Source organism: Dermochelys coriacea, chromosome 11 (genome assembly GCF_009764565.3).
Source record: "Dermochelys coriacea isolate rDerCor1 chromosome 11, rDerCor1.pri.v4, whole genome shotgun sequence".
Taxonomy (NCBI): Eukaryota; Metazoa; Chordata; order Testudines; family Dermochelyidae; genus Dermochelys; species Dermochelys coriacea.
Window position 1 is genome coordinate 57,405,649 of NC_050078.2, and position 18,539 is coordinate 57,424,187.

General features: G+C 39.9%; 1 protein-coding gene across 1 annotated transcript in view; it reads right to left on the minus strand.

The window, feature by feature from the left end:
* The window catches only part of HECW2 (HECT, C2 and WW domain containing E3 ubiquitin protein ligase 2), a 263,183-nt gene that overhangs the window by 109,606 nt on the left and 135,038 nt on the right, over positions 1–18,539 (minus strand). The window contains 1 exon segment of the mRNA XM_038422564.2: positions 5,188–5,295. Within this exon segment, the coding sequence (XP_038278492.1) occupies positions 5,188–5,295 (108 nt within the window).

An 18,539-nucleotide genomic window follows, 5' to 3' on the forward strand; every position in this document is an offset into this window, starting at 1 on the left:
ATTTTTGGAGCAAGTTGGTGTGTGCACATTCATCATTATTTTTGGTCTTTGTTTTGATTACTATTTAGAGCATTTGTTTAGAAGAGTGTCTTTTCTGGCTGCTTTTTTGACTTTTGTGTCAGGATAGTGACTTCTCCTTGATTGTCTTTGTTTTGTTGATTCTTCGGGGGGGTGTATTTGAGGGAGTAAATGAAACTTACCATTTTCACAACAAAGAATTTCCCCTGCCACCTTTTGTGTCTGCTTTTTGTGGTTTGTTTGAGTTGAGGGGAAGAAAAGAAGAGTTCTTCCTTTGTGTTTGTTACGTGTTTGGCAATGGCGTGAATGGAAGATGGTTCCGTAAGGGGAGGTTATATGTTGGGAGAATGAATGAACGGAGAAACTAACCTAAAGAGATTGAAGATACACTAAATCAGGGCCTTAATGGCTACTAAATCATGTGCCTAACTTTAAACATATGACCAATCCAATTGACTTGACTGGGACTACTCAGATAAAGTTAAGCAGCTTTTTCAGGGCATAAAATGTAAAATGCCTCTCTGAAAAGGATAGGAGTACTTGTGGCACCATAGAGACTAACAAATTTATTTGAGCATAAGCTTTCGTGAGCTACAGCTCACTTCATCGGATGCATTCGGTGGAAAATACAGTGGGGAGATTTATATACACACATAGAGAACGTGAAACATTGGGTTTTATCATACACACTGTAAGGAGAGTGATCACTTAAGATGAGCTATTACCAGCAGGAAGGGGGGGGGGGGGGAAGGAAAGAAAAACTTTTGTGGTGATATTCAAGGTGGGCCATTTCCAGCATTTAATAAGAACATCTGAGGAACAGTGGGGGGGGGGGGAGAAATAACATGGGGAAATGGTTTTACTTTAAGTAATGACCCATCCACTCCCAGTCTCTATTCAAGCCTAAGTTAATTGTATCCAGTTTGTAGATCATCTTGATTATTTAGCACACAGTGTGGCTGTGGTATCATTATTAACAGGTATTATCAACACCTCTCTTAGTGAGTATGCTGGCTATCTTTAGATAAGAAATCTTCTCTTCATACTTGAGTACTTGTCACTTACCACCAAGTCTCATACCTACACCATTTGAGAAAGAGAACTGAAAAAGTAGTGGCTACTCAACTTCAGGTGCACTGGAATACCAATAATTCCCATTTGAGTACCAGCCTTTGGCATTTAGGCTGTGCTTTTCAGGGTCGCGAATAAGTCTCTTGCTGGTTTTGGATTGCGGTCAACTAGTCATTTTGTTCATGCTGGGCCCTCAGTAGCATTTGACACACTGACCATGGATTATAGTTTCAGCAAATAGAGGGCAGTGCTGTGCCTGGAACTGTCTTTTAGTTGTTCCAGTCATTCCAAGAGAAGCGCAGTCATATGGTGCCGATGGACAACTGTGTAATCACTAAGAGATTTAAATATCGCAAACCACAAGGATCTAAACTAGGACCCATATTTTCAGATACATCGAGTTCATTTCTAAATGCAGAGTAGAGTATCACTGGCACACTGATGAAACCCAACTATATAGCTTTAGCTTGATGGCCACTGCTCTGGAGGTACGTTTGGAAAATATTAGGCCCAGTGCATCCATCTGCCACCTTAACTTCAACCCTGGAAGAAAATAAGTCTTGCAGAAGGACAGCTGTCACCTACATGACATATCGCTCATGCTGACTCCCTACTGTAGGAAGTTAGGTTTGGGTGTCACTTGTGGTCAAGCCCTGAACGGAAACACATACTACTAGTAGCATATTTATCCTGGGACACTTTGCAATAGCAATACCCTGTGCAAACAAACACAATATTAGATTGACTTTCCCTCTTGAAGGTTGTCATGTGGGCTTTTCAATTGCTTGTACTTTGTTCATAATACAGTGGCATAATTGTTAAATGCCAAAAACAACAGTGATCACATTATACCTGGCTTGTATTCTTTATGTTGGCTGCCTGTGAAGTGGCTAGCTGATTTTAAGATAACATTGCTGGTTTCTAAAGCCCTACCCCTGGAACCCAAGTATATTTGAAATATCCACCTTGACTCTGATCTTGATGGTATGTTGTATCTGCACAAAACCAGCCATTTACAAATCCAAACACTGCACCAAATACTGCAATTGTACATTTTCTGTGATGGGCCTAAGTGTGTGGCATTCCCCAGACATCCATCTTAGTCCACATCTAAAATATTGCCGAAACAATTTAATGTTTCCCCAGCACCAGTGTTTATTAACTTCCTATCCTATACCTCCCCTCCACCCCACACACTTATTTTATTTTAATGAACTCTCTGAATTAATTTCATTTTTATTCCATTAGGACTTTTTATTATGTCTCTATAATGTTCTATTGTACTTTCAGAACCATTTTATGAAATGCACAGACCCTTGGTGGGTAATTTGCACCAAGACCTATAAACAGTTAACAGCATCTCAACATAAAATGAGGTAAAAACAGACGGGCATAATTTCTCTCTCTTTTTTTTTTTTTTTTTAAATACCATCAAGCAACATGTGTTACTTTCAGGCAAACTGGGTTGCAAAGCAGCCCTTGAAGCTTTCCTCATCTCTTCTATGACAGAATTGTCTTTGCACCTTTGATGCCAGACAGATTAGAATTTCTAACAAGTTCATCTACATCATTCCGGGATTATCGCATGGATTTCTCCCAGTTGATTAAAATTACAGAAGGTAAAACAGCTCCTTTTCATGTGAAAAGTAACACTTCACAGCAGCCCAGCAGCTTATGAAGATTGGTGACTGAGTTAGGAAGGGGCACAACTGTGTAATTTGAATTTTGGCTGCCAGTACCTCACAAGGAGTTCAACTTCAAAAGAGAAGCTACCACTGTATTCAGTGTTTCAGAGGTGGCTGGTAGCCTTTTAAGTTTTACTTTACTTAATCCACTAAATTGGGAGCTCCCAATTCAGATTTTTAAATAAAGAACAAACCAAAGCAGCTGAGCTGGGGAATGGTGGTGCGGACTCCTGAGACAGAGAAATCAGGTGACTTAAAGCTGCTTTTCATGTGCACCTCTCTGTTTTAACATCCACAAGAGAAAGCAGACCTCAAACTACTGCTGTAAAAAGAACATTTGGGCATATGGAGGACAGCAGAAGGAAATTAAAGTATCAAGAAATCAATAATTGGGGGGGATATTAATTTTTAGTTCAAATAGGAGGGAAATTACGATACTTCTCCCACACATAACTCTGCCTTTTTCCTAGTGCTGCTCCCTATACTTGGAAAAGCTCCCTCTCACCATCCTCAAAGTAACCTCACTCTTCTCCTTCAAATCTCTCCTTACAGCTTGCTCCTTTCTAGCTCTTCATAGTTAAACTCCTTTCTGGAGTCAGCTACTCAAAGTCTCACTACTATTTTTAATAAAGCTGGTCAAAAAAATCTTTTTTTGTTTTTGCAGAAAGTGGTGGAAAAAAGTTTCTTTTTCTCCATAAAATTCCTCCTGCAAATATTCAGTTTTTTGATAAAAAAACAGAAACAGAAAATGAATGATTGAAATAGAAAATTTCCAGAAAAAGTTTCATTTAAAAAAATAACAAAATTTGAAAGCAGCTCTAACCTTTTGCTTAAGTCAATTTTTTTTTAAAAGATCCCCAAAATTATATGTATTTATTGCAAACATAACCTGCATATAGTTCATTATTTACACATTTGGAGTTTTACTACTCTACAATAAAAGCTCCCATCCACTGCTCAGGATATCCTTGAAAATCATTTAAAAGCACATTAACAACCAGATTTGTCAATTATCCCAATCAAATCAAATAAAATCCTATAGCAACAATATAGATATAACAATCATCCTCCCCCCGCAACCACTATCCACGCAACCCAGCCCTATCCAACACTTGTTTCCTGACAGGAAGGGAGTAAAAGGTGAGTTTTGCACCAGGCTATCGTATTCCAGCTATTACAGAGAAGGAACAGGGAACAAGTTTTAAAGGTCTGGGGTCAAAACACCCCACCAGCCATACCCTCTCTTTGTACCCATGGGACTTTAGCTCCACTCACTAACTCTTGCTGATTTACTTAGTTGGACAAAGCAAAGAGAATAATGATGGCAGAGAGAGATTAACAATTCATTGGGGGCAGGGACCCCCATCTCCTTACAATTTTTATCTAAAGGGCCAGGCATATGTATGGTGCTACATACAGAAGTACCTTTTTTCCTACTATAAACTAGGTCTCAGAGTGGAAGAACATTCCTGGAGTAAAAATGCACATCTTTCTTCAGCTTCATATCTTAGAACACACCCAAAGGGTGCTCCAATGGCCCAAGGATATATACCCTTACTTCCTCTATACATAACCGTGAGGGGGTCTATCAGTTCTTCTCTGCCCCCAGCTGGAGGAGCTGTTGCCATGACACGCCCCTTCTCAGGCCAGGCTACCAACAAGACTTAGTCTCCACAGACCTAGAAGGGCCAAGAGGAGACAGTGACCAATCAGGAGCAGCAGGTAAGTTAAGGAGGCTTCTTCTCAGTCTCAGAGGCAGAACTGGGTGAGAGTGGAACAGAGGAGGACCCCTCCAGTGCTAGCCCCAAGTCCCAGGACCAGGTCAGGGCCTTAAGTAGGACTAAGTGCTTACCTTTGAGCTGTTTTTCTTTAAAAGCACAGACAGCCAAACTCAATTTGTTTTTCTATTCGACTGTTTTTAGACACTGACGCCAAGTGGATGGCAAGGGCCACCCTGCTCCAGCGGCCACTAGGGATGTTAATATCCATTTAAAAAGTTTAAAATTATGTCATTTAATCGGTTAACAAATTAACTGGAGAGGGGCTGAGGCCATCCGGTCCAGGGGATGAAGGCTAGGGTCGGTTATCCGGTAAGACTAATGCTTACTGGTTAACCATTTCGTATTTTACATCCCTAGCTGCCACAACTTCTAGACTAAGGTAGGCCAGCCCTACATGTGGCAATACCCTAAACACACTCAGGGAAAATAAAGGGTTTGTTCAGTTTTCCCTTCCAAAGCATGGCTCTTTGTAAAAACAGCTAACAGAAGTGATTTCAAAATGCTGTCAGACATGGAAATATCACTAACCATAAGCTGCTTTGTTTAGCAGACTGACATAGCAACTAACAACCCCTAGGGACTGCTGGTTTCCATGTCCATGCCCACCTTGTATTACACACATAGGTACTTACGTTCCATAAAATAGGGGCCAGGTTCAATTCGCCATATGATTTGTCCTTTTTGCGTGCCCGTCACTCCCCGGTTCTTGGAATCCCAGAAATTGGCAGGAGAATTCTCATCTGGAACAGCAAAAAGAAAACCCCTCTCTGTAAAATGGTAACTAATATTAGCCACTAACATCAGTGGATTCTGCCCAGCATGTAACCCAGATATAGGTCAGGTGATAGTAGCCAGGAAATGACTAGCAACAAGAAAGAGAGGCCTTAACATTCTTTCACATTTAATAATCTACAGTTCTTTGGGTAAATAACCCGTTTTCTTTATAATCTGCAGGTTTGGTTGTCGGTTTTTTTGTTGGGTTTTTTTGGGGGCGGGGGGGAGTGAGAGTATCCGATTAAACCAAAAGACCATTAATCTTGGATCTCGCACTAAATAGAATGTTTGTTTGTGGTGGTTTCTTGTCCAGACTGATGGGTATTAAAATGAAATGGTCAATGATAAATGGCCTTTCATTCCACTGCTGGTATTTATATCCATTTGTGCAAAGAGAGCAGACAGACACAGAAATATAGTAAAGTCTGGTATCTTGTTAAAGGTAACCTGCAAAGGCAAAGTATTAAATTCCAAAGACTTTACTTGGTGTTATTTTCAATATCTAGGCTAATGGGAACAAGCAGCATGTTGCAACTGAAAACACCACTATGTTTTTTGTCTTAGAGGTGCCACATTGTACATTCTCATCAGTGTCCCCCTCTCTCGGTCATGTGACAATCCAGAATTCCCCAGCTGCAATATATTGAAACCCGATGGACAGAGCAACAATATAGTGGTTCAGATACATTGAAAAAATTGATATATTGTTTCTTTAATAAAGTATATGCCCTAGAGAAGAAAGGGGGAGGTTTAATGCTCCTAAGGCCTTGTCCTGCAAGATGCCAAGCAACTGCTGTAAGGCAGCTCAGCACTCTCAGCTCTTAGCTGACTCCAGTAGGTGTTCACGGTGTTCAAAACCTCCAGGATGCTCTCAGCAACGTACAGATCAGGCACTTAATAGAATGCATGGTATCTGTGAAGAAGTAAAGAAAGATTGGGCGAGGAAAATGTTACTCTTAAGTTAATTAACATTTTGGTGTTGGCATCAATAAAAATAGATTTTCACCAGGTGACAACTTACTTTTCAGGTACCCAGGCTCGTTTGAATGAAAGGAATGCAGGCTGAGAAGCTGTTCACAGAGAACAAAGGAGTGCACAAACAAAGGAGTTGACTGCCAATAAACAAGCTGATGTAAGTTGATGTGGATTTATACAAAAAGTTCACCCTGATATTTTACAAGTTTAGTTGAGCTCAAATGCTTTGGTAGGCACATAACTTGGCTCACAGATCCTTCTCTCTCATTGCACTTGTTTACCCATGTTAATTTTAAAAAATATTTCTATTTAATTGCATGGGCATGAGTGTACATTGCTACACTCCTAAAATGTATTCACTGAAAATGTAGCCCTCTCTGGGTTTTAATGTACAGTCCTTATTCATGCAAGTAGTCCTTTTGGACTTGATGAGAGCACTCACATGAATGAGGGTTGTAGAATTCAGCCCTATGTTCCTAGAAATGCGTACACTATCTAAGAAAGAAAAGAAGAGCAATACAGTTTTATTATTTAAAAATGTCACAAATATATATATAGCTTAGCTGAATTCTCTACACTGAATATTCAGCTCTGTGTGTGTACACACAGTATTCTCCTGAATCATGGTACCACAATTAGTTGTACAACTAGTTTACCTAGAAGAACATATAAGCTCCATTCAAAATCAAAACACAAGCTTTTAAATCTCATGGCTATTTTCAAAGATGAATGCAGTCTGGTATTATTTAAAGCACTTGAATTTTATTTATTTTTTTTGTTTGTATATAGTTAAAGTACAAGACTGGGTGTCAGAAGTCCTGGGCTCTGTTCCACAAACTTCTTATGTGACTTTGGGCAGATCACTTCATTGTTCTGTGCCTCAGTTTCCTTATCTATAAAATGGGAAGACGACGCCTGCTTCCTTACCTTGAAGGCATGTTGCAAGACTAAAATTCGTTTATGTTAGCATTGTATATGACTATTTCAAAGCACAAGACACTATGGATGTGCAAAGAGTTCTTGGCCCAAAAATGGGGAAAGAATTTCTGCAAGGATCATCTATCTGATGGAGTTCCTCCCTGATTGTTCTAGAATAAGCAAGTAAGCCTGCCCATGAATCTGGAGGATCTCCAAAGATTCACAAAAGGCCAAAGTAATCTGCACAGAAGCCCTCGTGCCTCCACACTGCTCTCATGAGTACCCTGCTCCCTCAGGGCAGCATGGCTCTACTCACACACTAGTCATAACTGCCCCTTGGAGATGGCAGGAGCAGGTGAGGTCCTGTGTGGCAACATAATCTAGACAAAATCTGATTAGTATTATCTCCATAGGGCTGGAGGGAAGACCGTGTGCAATTGTTGGTATCCCTCTCCTCCCTGAACACACCCAGACACCACCTTCTTCCCCTCCACAGGGTCCAGGAGATGAGAAACAGACCACCACAGAGATAGGTGACCCCTATTTCCACACAGGAGTTGGGGAGATTTCTATGAAGATGGTCCTCTCTGTGTTTGGATCTAGGGGTCAGGACATTCTGGACCACTATTATTAACTCCCAGTCCCAACCATGTAACATCCTTATCACTCTGAAACAGTTTCCTTATTCCTCAGTCACATCAACTTTCTACAGACTGATCCTGCATAGATTTACCCACATGCTTAACTTTACACATTAACTTCAATGGCATATTCATAGTGGATAAGATCAGGCACAAACAGGATCAGGGCCTAAACCATGTAAATGTTTTCTTCTTTATTATTTTACCAACTTTTTCAGCGTCAATGACATGCAGCTCAGTGCTGTGCCATTCCATCATCTCTCACCATTCAACTGGACACATATTTTGATTTTTCAAAAATCTAGAGTGTAGCAAAGCACTTCTCACATACATGTTTTGCTACGTCATGAACCATACTTACCCGAAACAGTCACATCCCTTGACAATCTATTACACTGAATATTCCCTCAATTATCTGAAACACTAATAATTTCAAATGGTTCATTTTTCATTATTATGTCTAGGGAACTACAGTTGGCTGACAAGAGCCAGTTGCTGTAACGTACTCTTGTTTCTTGAGTTCAAGTATGAACTGAATTGGAGAGTGTTCTATTTAGAACAGATTCACAAGAAAAGACATTCAGTATATTGTACACATTAGCATGAAAACACAAATGTATTGCTCCAGGTAATGGAAGAAATATTTTAAGCAACAAAATGTGACTATCAACAAAGTCTTGACAACTAAAATACTTAACATTTGTTCTTTTTTAAAGGCCCAATCCAAAGCCAACTGTGATGATACTTGAGATACCTAGGACGGAGAGTCATCTTGTTACCCCGGCCTCAAGCATGAGGGAGTCTTGCCTGCGAGGGCTGGGTGTTTGCTCCCTAACACCATCAGCCTCTCAAGCACTTTGCTCTGGGCTATGCTAGTCCTTTCTTTTGCCTTTTGGGTCAACAAGAAGTGCACTCCAGTCCCCAAGTTCTCTTGAATCATTCCCCTGTGATATCCAGCCCCTGACACTGGCTACTCACCGAAATCCCAGATCCTCTGCTCCCAAAAGAGTAACCCACTTTACCAGTTTCACTTTAAACCAACACTCCTGTATAACACACCGCACTTGTAATGAAACAAAAGAAGGTTTATTTAAGAAAGAATAGAGATTCCCCTGGAAACAAGAAACAGTGCCTGCACTTATTTATAGCTATCTTTCCTATCGAACAAAATAGATTCCCACCCAAAGTTCAGTCTGTTGCAAAGCTGGTTAGCTTCACATGAACCAGGATCTAACCTTTTATTAAAAATACCCCCACTCAATAAGTTGTCTCCTCAATGAATGGATCCAGAGTCTCTCTTCCCTTTGTCTGCTATAATGTTCCTTTTTTTTCCCTCCAAACCTCCATGTGGTTTCAGTTGTTCGCAGTTGTCTTTGATGGCTTTCCACTAACTGTTCTGTGTTGGGGCAATGGTAGACAATTGTACTTTTCATGACCTCACCAGCTAACCAGGGAGGGATGGCAACTCCCTGATGGATAAGTAAGCCATTGCCACCTGATATTGCTCCCTGGTGATGCCTTTTCACCTTAAGGCCAGAAGGGCATAAATGTCAATATAATTACACTAATTCTTAAATATTACCTGAACACACATCATGCATAGATTAGGCCCAATTTTAATTAGTTAATTTTAATTAATAATTAGGCCCACATCAATAAGTGACAAGCTTTCAATAGAGACCTTACATGTTACCCTTTATAGACAAATACCCTATAAGCAGTGTGTTTGATGTCGCAAGTTTGTCAGGTCTGAGATGAGAGTTGTTTGCAAAGAATCGGGGACCCTTTGCCAAGGGGCCTTTGTGTCACCGACTATAGTCATTGGGAGTCTTTCCATTGACTTCAACCAGCTTGGATCAGGCCCTAAATGAAGAAGCTGCAGAAGGTACAAGCTGCCTCTGAAATACTGAGTAGCTGAGAAGGTCCCAGATTTTCCTAACATTTCAGTTTGTTTAGTCAGGATGTAAAACAATATCCTATGTAGTTAGCATCCTGCTTCTCTCCCCTTTCAGCAAGAAAGGCTGCCATTTCTAACCATGCTTCTAAATCAAGTGTAGTCCTCTTTGGTGCTGCAACTGCTAGTATAACAGAGAGATGGGGAAAATTAATAAAAATGACAGATTTGCGAGACAGCTCACTCCACACAAATTATAAATTTGTTTGTTCGGGAATGGGGCTGTTATTTTTTTAAAATATGGTTATTTGTTATTTGTGTTATGTCATTCAACTGGAAGAATGATCATCAGTGGGAAGGTAATTTAAAACTTCGGTGCATGGATTTAAACAAAAAAATATCTTTTCCTTATACACCAATAAAAATGAAAACTAAACTAATATACAAAAAAATAAAATATATCTATGGACTGACACACTCACACAGAAAGAGAAAAAAAAAAAAACTGAGCTAAAGTCTCACACTAGTTCTGTGGTCCTTGGTCTGTTGAACTGCAGTCAAAGTCCTGAAGAGGACTGGAAGCCACAGGCCAGGATTGCTGCATTCATCCATGGGCAACTTCAATTTTAAGCAATCGTAGACCCTTTTTTGGCAGTTAATCCTATTGCTATTTGTTCAGCTGGCTGATTGAGTTGGAATCTGTGCCAAACAATTTGTCTACAATCAGTGACCACAATATACAACATGCAATAAACTACACTCTTCATACATCAGTAATTTGCCAAATCAAATTTCCGCTCTAGCAATGCAACATCCCCAAATTCCTGTATGTAGTTATCTTTTGCCTGGGTGGGGAAAAAATCCAAACAATGTTCGATCAGATACAGCAGTCTAGAAATTAACAATTACTACATAACGATGTAATACAATTTGGTGGATTTGGGATTCAGCTAAATTCTTTTAAACTGCTGATCTACTCCAAAAAAAAAAATGACTTGTTCAAATAGTATCAAGTGGTTCCATGTTAACCACGTCTCAGTTACTTCCAGATCAAATTGTTCAGTTTATGAGTAAATAAAAAAAAACAAAAACAAAAACCTACTAGCCCTGTAAAAATTCAAAATGAATTTTTTCCTTCTCATGCTTCATCATCAATAATAAAAGTTCTTCAGACAAATGAGGCTCCCAGATCCAGCTGTGTAACCCAGTGTCCTCAAATTGTGTCTTCTGTGACAACTGTGCAAAATTACTACTGCCCAGAGTTTCACATAGGCGTAACAGACTGGACCTTAGTGAACAATCCTGTTGACAATGCACAAAAAGGAATAGAACCCAACTCATTTTCTTTGCCATCGTTAAAACTGCAGGGATACCTAGAGTAAAAACAAATTTGTGTCACTGCTGTTAACAGACATAAGCTGGGATATGTATAGCAAACAGCCTTGTTGAGTAAGAAGGTACCATTTTTACAAAGTCACTTTTCAGACTAACTGCACTACCCTTTTAGTTCTGATTTCATTTTGCTACTATAGTGCTAGCTTCATCATGCAGTCTCAGCTTTTAATTGCTGTCTTTTTACTATGTTGCCTCGTATGAACAGTTTCCACAGTTAACACTGAAAATATATTCCTTGTTTAGCCACCAGGCATTCTAACACTAGTGAACACACAAGCCATTATTGGACTGAATTCCTGGAATCACCCTTAATCCTCAGTGCCACAGTTTTGCTGAATGGGCCAACAGAAACTGGGATTGCTGTAGAGAGGATGGCCTCAGCCTTCAGAAGAAATGCATCACTTTGGTGTGGTCTTCCTGGCTAATTAAGTAGTAGTATTTGCATACTTTGAATGGGTCTGAGGCTAGACGGTCATAATGAAAGGTCTGGATGGGGAGATCTATATCAAGGCAAAATGGGGGAATTTGCAAAATGGGGCTTGACTGGAGAAAAATGAAACAGAAAATTCTCTTTCCCCTAGAGAAAAGTCTCCAGAGACCACCTGATTCTACCCATGGCCCTCAGCAGTCTGCACTGGTCACATTTCTATTGAGCCCCAGACAGAGTTTAAACCTGCTCTCCTATGGCAGAGAGCAGCAGTCCTGCCTGCATCCCCATCCAAGCTGAAAGACCTTGCCGGTAGAGCTGCTTCCAAGCACACAGGTACGATGAAAATTAAACACTCTTTTGTTTGATGAATCAAGCCCAAGTCTGTATGGTCAAAAATCCCTACAACTATGTATCCTGGAGACCAAATAAGATTTGACATACACGATTTAGAATTGTAAGAGGAAAACTTTTGAAAAATAATTTTTAACAAAGTTTGTGTTTTTTAAATTTCAATGAACAACAAAAATCTTATCAGGTGTTTTTTAAATTTACAATTTGATTTCAAGATACCATTATGGAGCAGCTTATTTTTCTACGCAAAGATTATGACAGGCATCCAGTCAAAACATGTTTGACTTTATTCAATATCATTTTAATATGCAAAATACTAAAGAGCTATAAAAATCATCTGGGATTTTTCCCACATTTACAAAGTCATAACTACAGCTACATTATCCAATGGATGAAATATAAACTTCTAAAAAATAACTATGAAAGAAGGCCCTTTTTTGATTGGCTGGCAATCAAAGATTTGCTATATTTGTTAAATCCATAACTAAATATCTCGAGAGATCCACAGCTTCATGTCGCAAATTCAGAGAGAAGATTAATGATCGATGTCATATAACTACAAAACAGAAGGCTCTCTCTTACTTGATAATTCTTGCTTTGTTAAAAATAGATTGATTGCCTAGGAAAGATAGAACAGGGTATGCTGAAGTAGTTTTACATTCAACTGTGGAATTATCAGTTGTGGTTAGGTTTCTCCTATACTTACAAAAATCCCAGGCACGAAGACTTATAGCATAGAGCAGAGGTTCTCAAACCGTAGTCCGCGAGCTCCATTCAGATGGTCTGATAGTTCCCTCTAAGGTGCATGCCTGGATGGCTGCACACAAGAGAATGAAGGGCCACCCACCTAAATAGTGGAGCTGCGCAGGCGTGGCTCCACTAATTAAGTGCCTGGACCCTGGAGAAGACGCACATGTAAGGTGAGGTGGTTGCCTTGGGGGGGAGACAGGGTGAAGATGGAAGGGGGGTGAAGTGAGAAGAGGGGGTGGGTGGGAGGGAATTTGGCAAATGCAGGCCTGCGGCTGCCAGAGAATGAAGCGACTTTCCGCAGCTCCGGGGCTGCAGCTGCCCGGGAGAGATGGCCCTCCTTTCCAGCCTCAGCTCTGTGGCTGGGGAGAGACCCTCTCTCCTTCCCAGCCCCAGCTCGAGGGCTGCCATGGCCAGGGAAAGAGGGCACATCCATTGCATTAGAAAGTAAGACTATGGATATTAAAATATGAGTTGTGTGCTTTTATGTGTAGAACAAAAAATCGTTAATTATTAAGGGGTTTTTTATATAGCGCTATTATCTAACGTGCTTTACAATAGTTAGCTAATGGTAAAAACAATGTTTGGAAAGATCACTAAGTGGTCTGCTGAGACTTTCAATAATTTTCAAGTGGTCCGTGGAAAAAAAAAAAAGTTTGAGAACCACTGGCAAAGAGTCTCATCAAGTACATATTGCTGCCTCATCAAAGAATGCAAGTTTCAGCTAATCTTGTTTTCTCCTCTTTCTTCTAACCAGCTGAAATTGTAAACTGGGATTTGAAAATGAAGCATTTCAGCAAAATATGAATCCAAGCACTGAAAAGGTCAAGTATTCTCAAAGGTTGATAGAAGCAATAACACTGCCTCCTAAACCGAGTCACACCCTACCTCAAATGTACTGCCATTTATTAGCATCTCACAACACAGGATCTGTACTGCTTCTGAAGGGCGAGTATCTGACATTAGAAATCCTATTGCATCGAACGAGGAAAATAGATTTATTAAACTCTGTGTGTGTCATATCTTTTTTGCACTCTGCCCCAGGAAAAAAGGATAAATTCCTAAAATATACCTCCTCCAAATCATTGGTATTTCATACAAGTTGATAAGAGTTACAAAAACAGAATCTTCTAACATTACAAAATTACCAAGCCTGAGGCTAGCCTGATAGTAATAGTGCTCTGAATGGCCATGTGCAGATCCATGCTCATTTTCTGGCCTCAGTTTCTCTGGTTTGCAGCATCCGAACTGTTGAAAAGTATTAATGGGGAAAGGCTTTCCATCACTCAAGAGCAACTTCCCTGGCCAAGTAAGAAGCCACGTTAACGGGCTCAGAGGAGAGTCTTGTCAAGTCTCCTTGGCCAGAAAGTTAGTGGCCATGTTACTAAGTCTCTCTGATGGCGTTACATTATGATCATTGTGATTACTTGATCAATCAGAATGGATCCTTCATATTGTTTCACAAAACTCAATGCAAATGTGTGTTTTTTACAAGGTTCTAAAGTGAAGGTCCTTCCTATGAGGTTCTTCTAACTCACCTAGTTTGAGGATGCCCAAAATCTTTAGTTAACAAACATAGAAGCCAGTCATCAGGCTTTGAAGTGTGCACTCTAAGTGAGATGTTGTGGTGCTTAGTCTTACAGTTCTTTTCTTAAGCACCACCGATGAAGATCATTAAGAACACCCCCTACAATAGCCACTCAGGTAGCGCATCCTTGATTGTCAGAGCAGCACTTAAATGGAACCAACTGTTATCTGAAACAGGGTCACATTCTTGCCTTAAGTCAGGAAAGCCATGATTCTGTTTGGATAATAGGAAAGTCTAGATTAGAGTGGAATGAAAAATCAAGGTTGCATTATGTTATCTCTGAATTCACATAATTAACAAATGCATTGCTGCTGAAGCATCATTTATAAAGATGATTCTGGTTCCCAGTGCCTAAACTTCCAGATAATGAAACAGAGACAAGAGAACTACAGGTTCATTAGTTTGCGAGTGTATTCTTTTAACAAAGTATATTTTTGTCTCAAAGTGGGTTTCACTGACGTGACATCAAGTTCTCTAGTAAACATACTACAAAGAATGATCTGCCTCCTCTCCATTTTAGAGAAGTTTGAACATTTTCACTAAGTATTTTCTTTTTTTACTAGAATGTTAGTTAAATTGCTTGTTTTCATTATTGGGCAGAGATGCAAACCATCAGGACTTAATTTTGTACCAATCACCAGTAGACCTCTAGGCTGAGATTTTCAATGAAATCCTGGGGATTTAACATCCATTACTTTTACAGCATTGTGATGTTCGTAAATGCACTCAGATTTTTATTAAACACAAAGAATTCTAACAACTGAAACAAAGAATGTATGTTGTACATTTCATTGATTCTTCGTTGTTTCAGTTGTTAAAATTCTTTGTGTTTAATAAAATTCTGTATTGGCTTTATGTGGCTGAAGGCACAAATTTCTGTCCCTACCTGCTCAATCTGACCGTTTTCATTTTGATACACTGTAAAAAGATGCATGGTTTTGCAATATTGAAGAGTTCTGTGGGCACAAATAAAAAGCATCACAATTCACTGGAGAATCTTGTGTGTGTACTTTAAGCAGTGAAACAACCTCACTTCTCTTCTAGATCAGCAAAAAAAAAATGCTTAAAAGCAATCAAAAGTGGTATCAACACACATTAAGAAGAGGAGTGAGGCCTCGGGATTAAATTTGCCTTCTCCCTTTAAAGTTTAGTAAGCAAATTAAATCTTGTGAACAAAAGCATCCCCAGAAAGCCAGTCTCTAGATAAATTATATTAAAGCAATTCACTTAAAATGCACTAAATGCATTTTTCAATCTTCCCCTACTTCCAAATGTTAAGTGACTAAGTGTGATTTATACTCTGATAAAAGTCAAATAATTTTCCATAGCCGACTGTGAATGTTTCACAGGCTTTCCAGGGGGAAAACAATTTTAACATAGAAAACGTATTTAATACAATCCTAAAGTTGCCTGTAAAGGATCCACACTTCACTACACATTCTAGCCTTACCTCACTACTGCAAAGGATCTCTGCTGATCCTAAACTGCACTCCTTCATATCAGACCCAATTAATGAACTGGAGAATCAGAAAGTGAGACGTTCAACAGGAGGTATTCTGCATAGTTCCTGTTATTCATGCGTCAGCCCTGTTTCCAATGATATGCAGTAAGTCTTAAAAAAGTTCCCTTCTGGAACCAGACAGTGCAGCTCAGTGTTGAAGAACACACACTATATCATCATCATTGTGCAATCACCACTTCAAAAAGGAGCTTCTGCATTTTCTCTCTTCCTTCTGCCATTATAAGGAAGGGATTTAAGAAGGATGTTCTCAAACTTCTAAGGAGTTTCCACCAGTTACACACAATTGACTGTCCTCCTTTAATCAAGGGCTTATCTAGGTTCATACATCCTAAGTTAAAATATATAAAGTATTACGTCCTTCAAACTAAGCTATTTGTGGCCACTCCCCTCTGAAGGGTACAGGATGCAATAGCTCCATCCTCCCTCAGCTTCCTTCCTTTACTTTTTCCATGGGAGAATTCCAAAGAGCGAGTTACGTCCCATATGTAGTTAAGCAGACTGATGTAAACAGGAGGACTTTAAATCCCAGAAATGACAGCAAGCCAGTCACAACAAGAACACAGTGGGGAGATCACTGGGAAAGCTGGCTTTTGTTTTCCCAGTATTTCACCACACTGTATGATTTCCTTGCAAATCATTTATTTTAGAGCAGTTCAGGTTGCTCGGTGTCATTCTGCTGGTGCGAAGATACCATAAAGCTGTTGTAGCCAGCCACTGGAGGATTCCTCAGCACAAAAGGATCAATGGGTGGCAAAGAGCTGCTTCTGCTAGGCCACCCCTTCTTCAATGGCAACATAGGTGGCAGGGGAAGAGAAAGGCAGCATGGTTAGGGCTCCCTTATATCAGCTGATCTAACTGCTAGAATCTCTACTTGTGGCCACTGGCAGCTGGTGCTCTAATTTATGCCACGGACCATATGTCAGCATGGCCCCAGGATCAGGAGAGCACAAAAGGTGGTTTAAGGCCAGTTTTGCACCCTGTTCCCCTTCCTAAATGTGTCAGAGTTCTTCAATCATGCTCAGGATCTGGTCCACAGGTTCCTTACCAAGCCCTGCCTTATCATATGTTTGTAAAACATTGCATAGGTTTAAAATGCTAAGAGATTTTTTTATTTTTGATAATAATTCGGTAATTAATATTGACCAAATATTAACCAAAATTGACCAAAACAGGACCCAAAACCCCACAACCGCCTGCAGAAGTGTTCATTCATACTCGCTAGACCTTTCAGTAAAGCGTTTCCAATCAATCAGGTGAAATGAGCTTGCTGCAAACAGACTTGGTAACTTCTGTATTATTTCCATAGTGCTATCAGTGCACATGACTTTTCACAAACAAAGATGCAATCCCTGCCTCAGAGAGCAGTGATAGGAAAAACCTGAGGAAGATAGGATAAGGGAGATTTAAAATACAGTATAGCCGAAGACTGAGGGCCAGATGCTGCTCCCACTAAAGTCAATGGCAAATCTCACATGGAATTCTATGGTCAGCATCAGGCCGTAAGGGATGAACAGTAGCAACTCTTATCTGTGTAAATAGTTCAGCCTCTTGTGAGCAGCTCCACAGTGACTCAGTTTGCAGGATCAGGCCCAGGCACTTATTGGCAGACTGAGTGTTTAAACTGATTTCAGAGTGGTGGCCTTGTTAGTCTCTAAGGTGCCACAAGGACTCCTCGTTGTTTTTGCTGATACAGATGAACAAATTTATTTGGACATAAGCTTTCGTGGGCTAAAACCCACTTCCTCAGAATCTGATGAAAGTTTATGCCCAAATAAATGTGTTCGTCTCTAAGGTGCTACAAAGACTCCTTGTTGTTTTTGTTTAAACTGAGATAGTCAAAATGATAGCTGCAATTCATTTACCTATTCTGGAAATGGAGAAAAATACATTGCAACTTCAAAGCATACATGTCCTCTCTAGAGACACAGTAGGTGCTTTCACAGGTTGTGAGAAATACACATGCATGGAGGATTTAATTTTCAAATCAAGCCCCATTAATGTTTTAAGAAGAGCCAGATTCTTGATCTATTTAAAAAGACTGCCTTACAATTTACTTATGGTATGGGGGATTCTAAAATTTTGACTAATAAAGACATAACAGTTAAATCTACAGGTGGTGTGCAGAAAGAGACAAACATAACAGATAAGATAATAGACTCACTTAAAATCTTACTGCATAACAGGGGAGAGAAGTAGCCATCCTGGTTCCTGCCCTCTTATAGAGGACACTGACAATATGAGATACACACAGGGATATGCTGCAGTTGTGCTTTACCACATGAGGGGGAGGAAATCATTTAACAGCCTGCCATGAGGCTATAGGTCAAAGTTCTGGACTCTAACATATGGGCCAGGTACTGGACTTCTGCGAACAGTAATACAGTCCCTCTACAAGGAAACAAGTAATGAGTATGCTCAGATTTACACAACCACAATCAGTGACTTAGTGTTGCCATCCATCTCTTTCAGCCTTGTGGAGTGTGTGTTTGCTCCTAAAACTCTAGCTTTCATATGCTGGCAATGTGTTTTTATTCTTAACCGCAAAGGAAAATACATTTACAGCCTTTTCCATGGGGGGTTGGGGGGCAAGGATTCCACTTATACAGGAAGCCAAACCAAGGTCATCTCTGACCAATGTTCTCCACGGGGAACATACTAGAGGACAACGCCACTTGAATGACAGCCAAAGTTACTTGTGCTTATTATACTGTGTTTGTTTACATATTAGGAAGGAGGATTAGCACTTTTT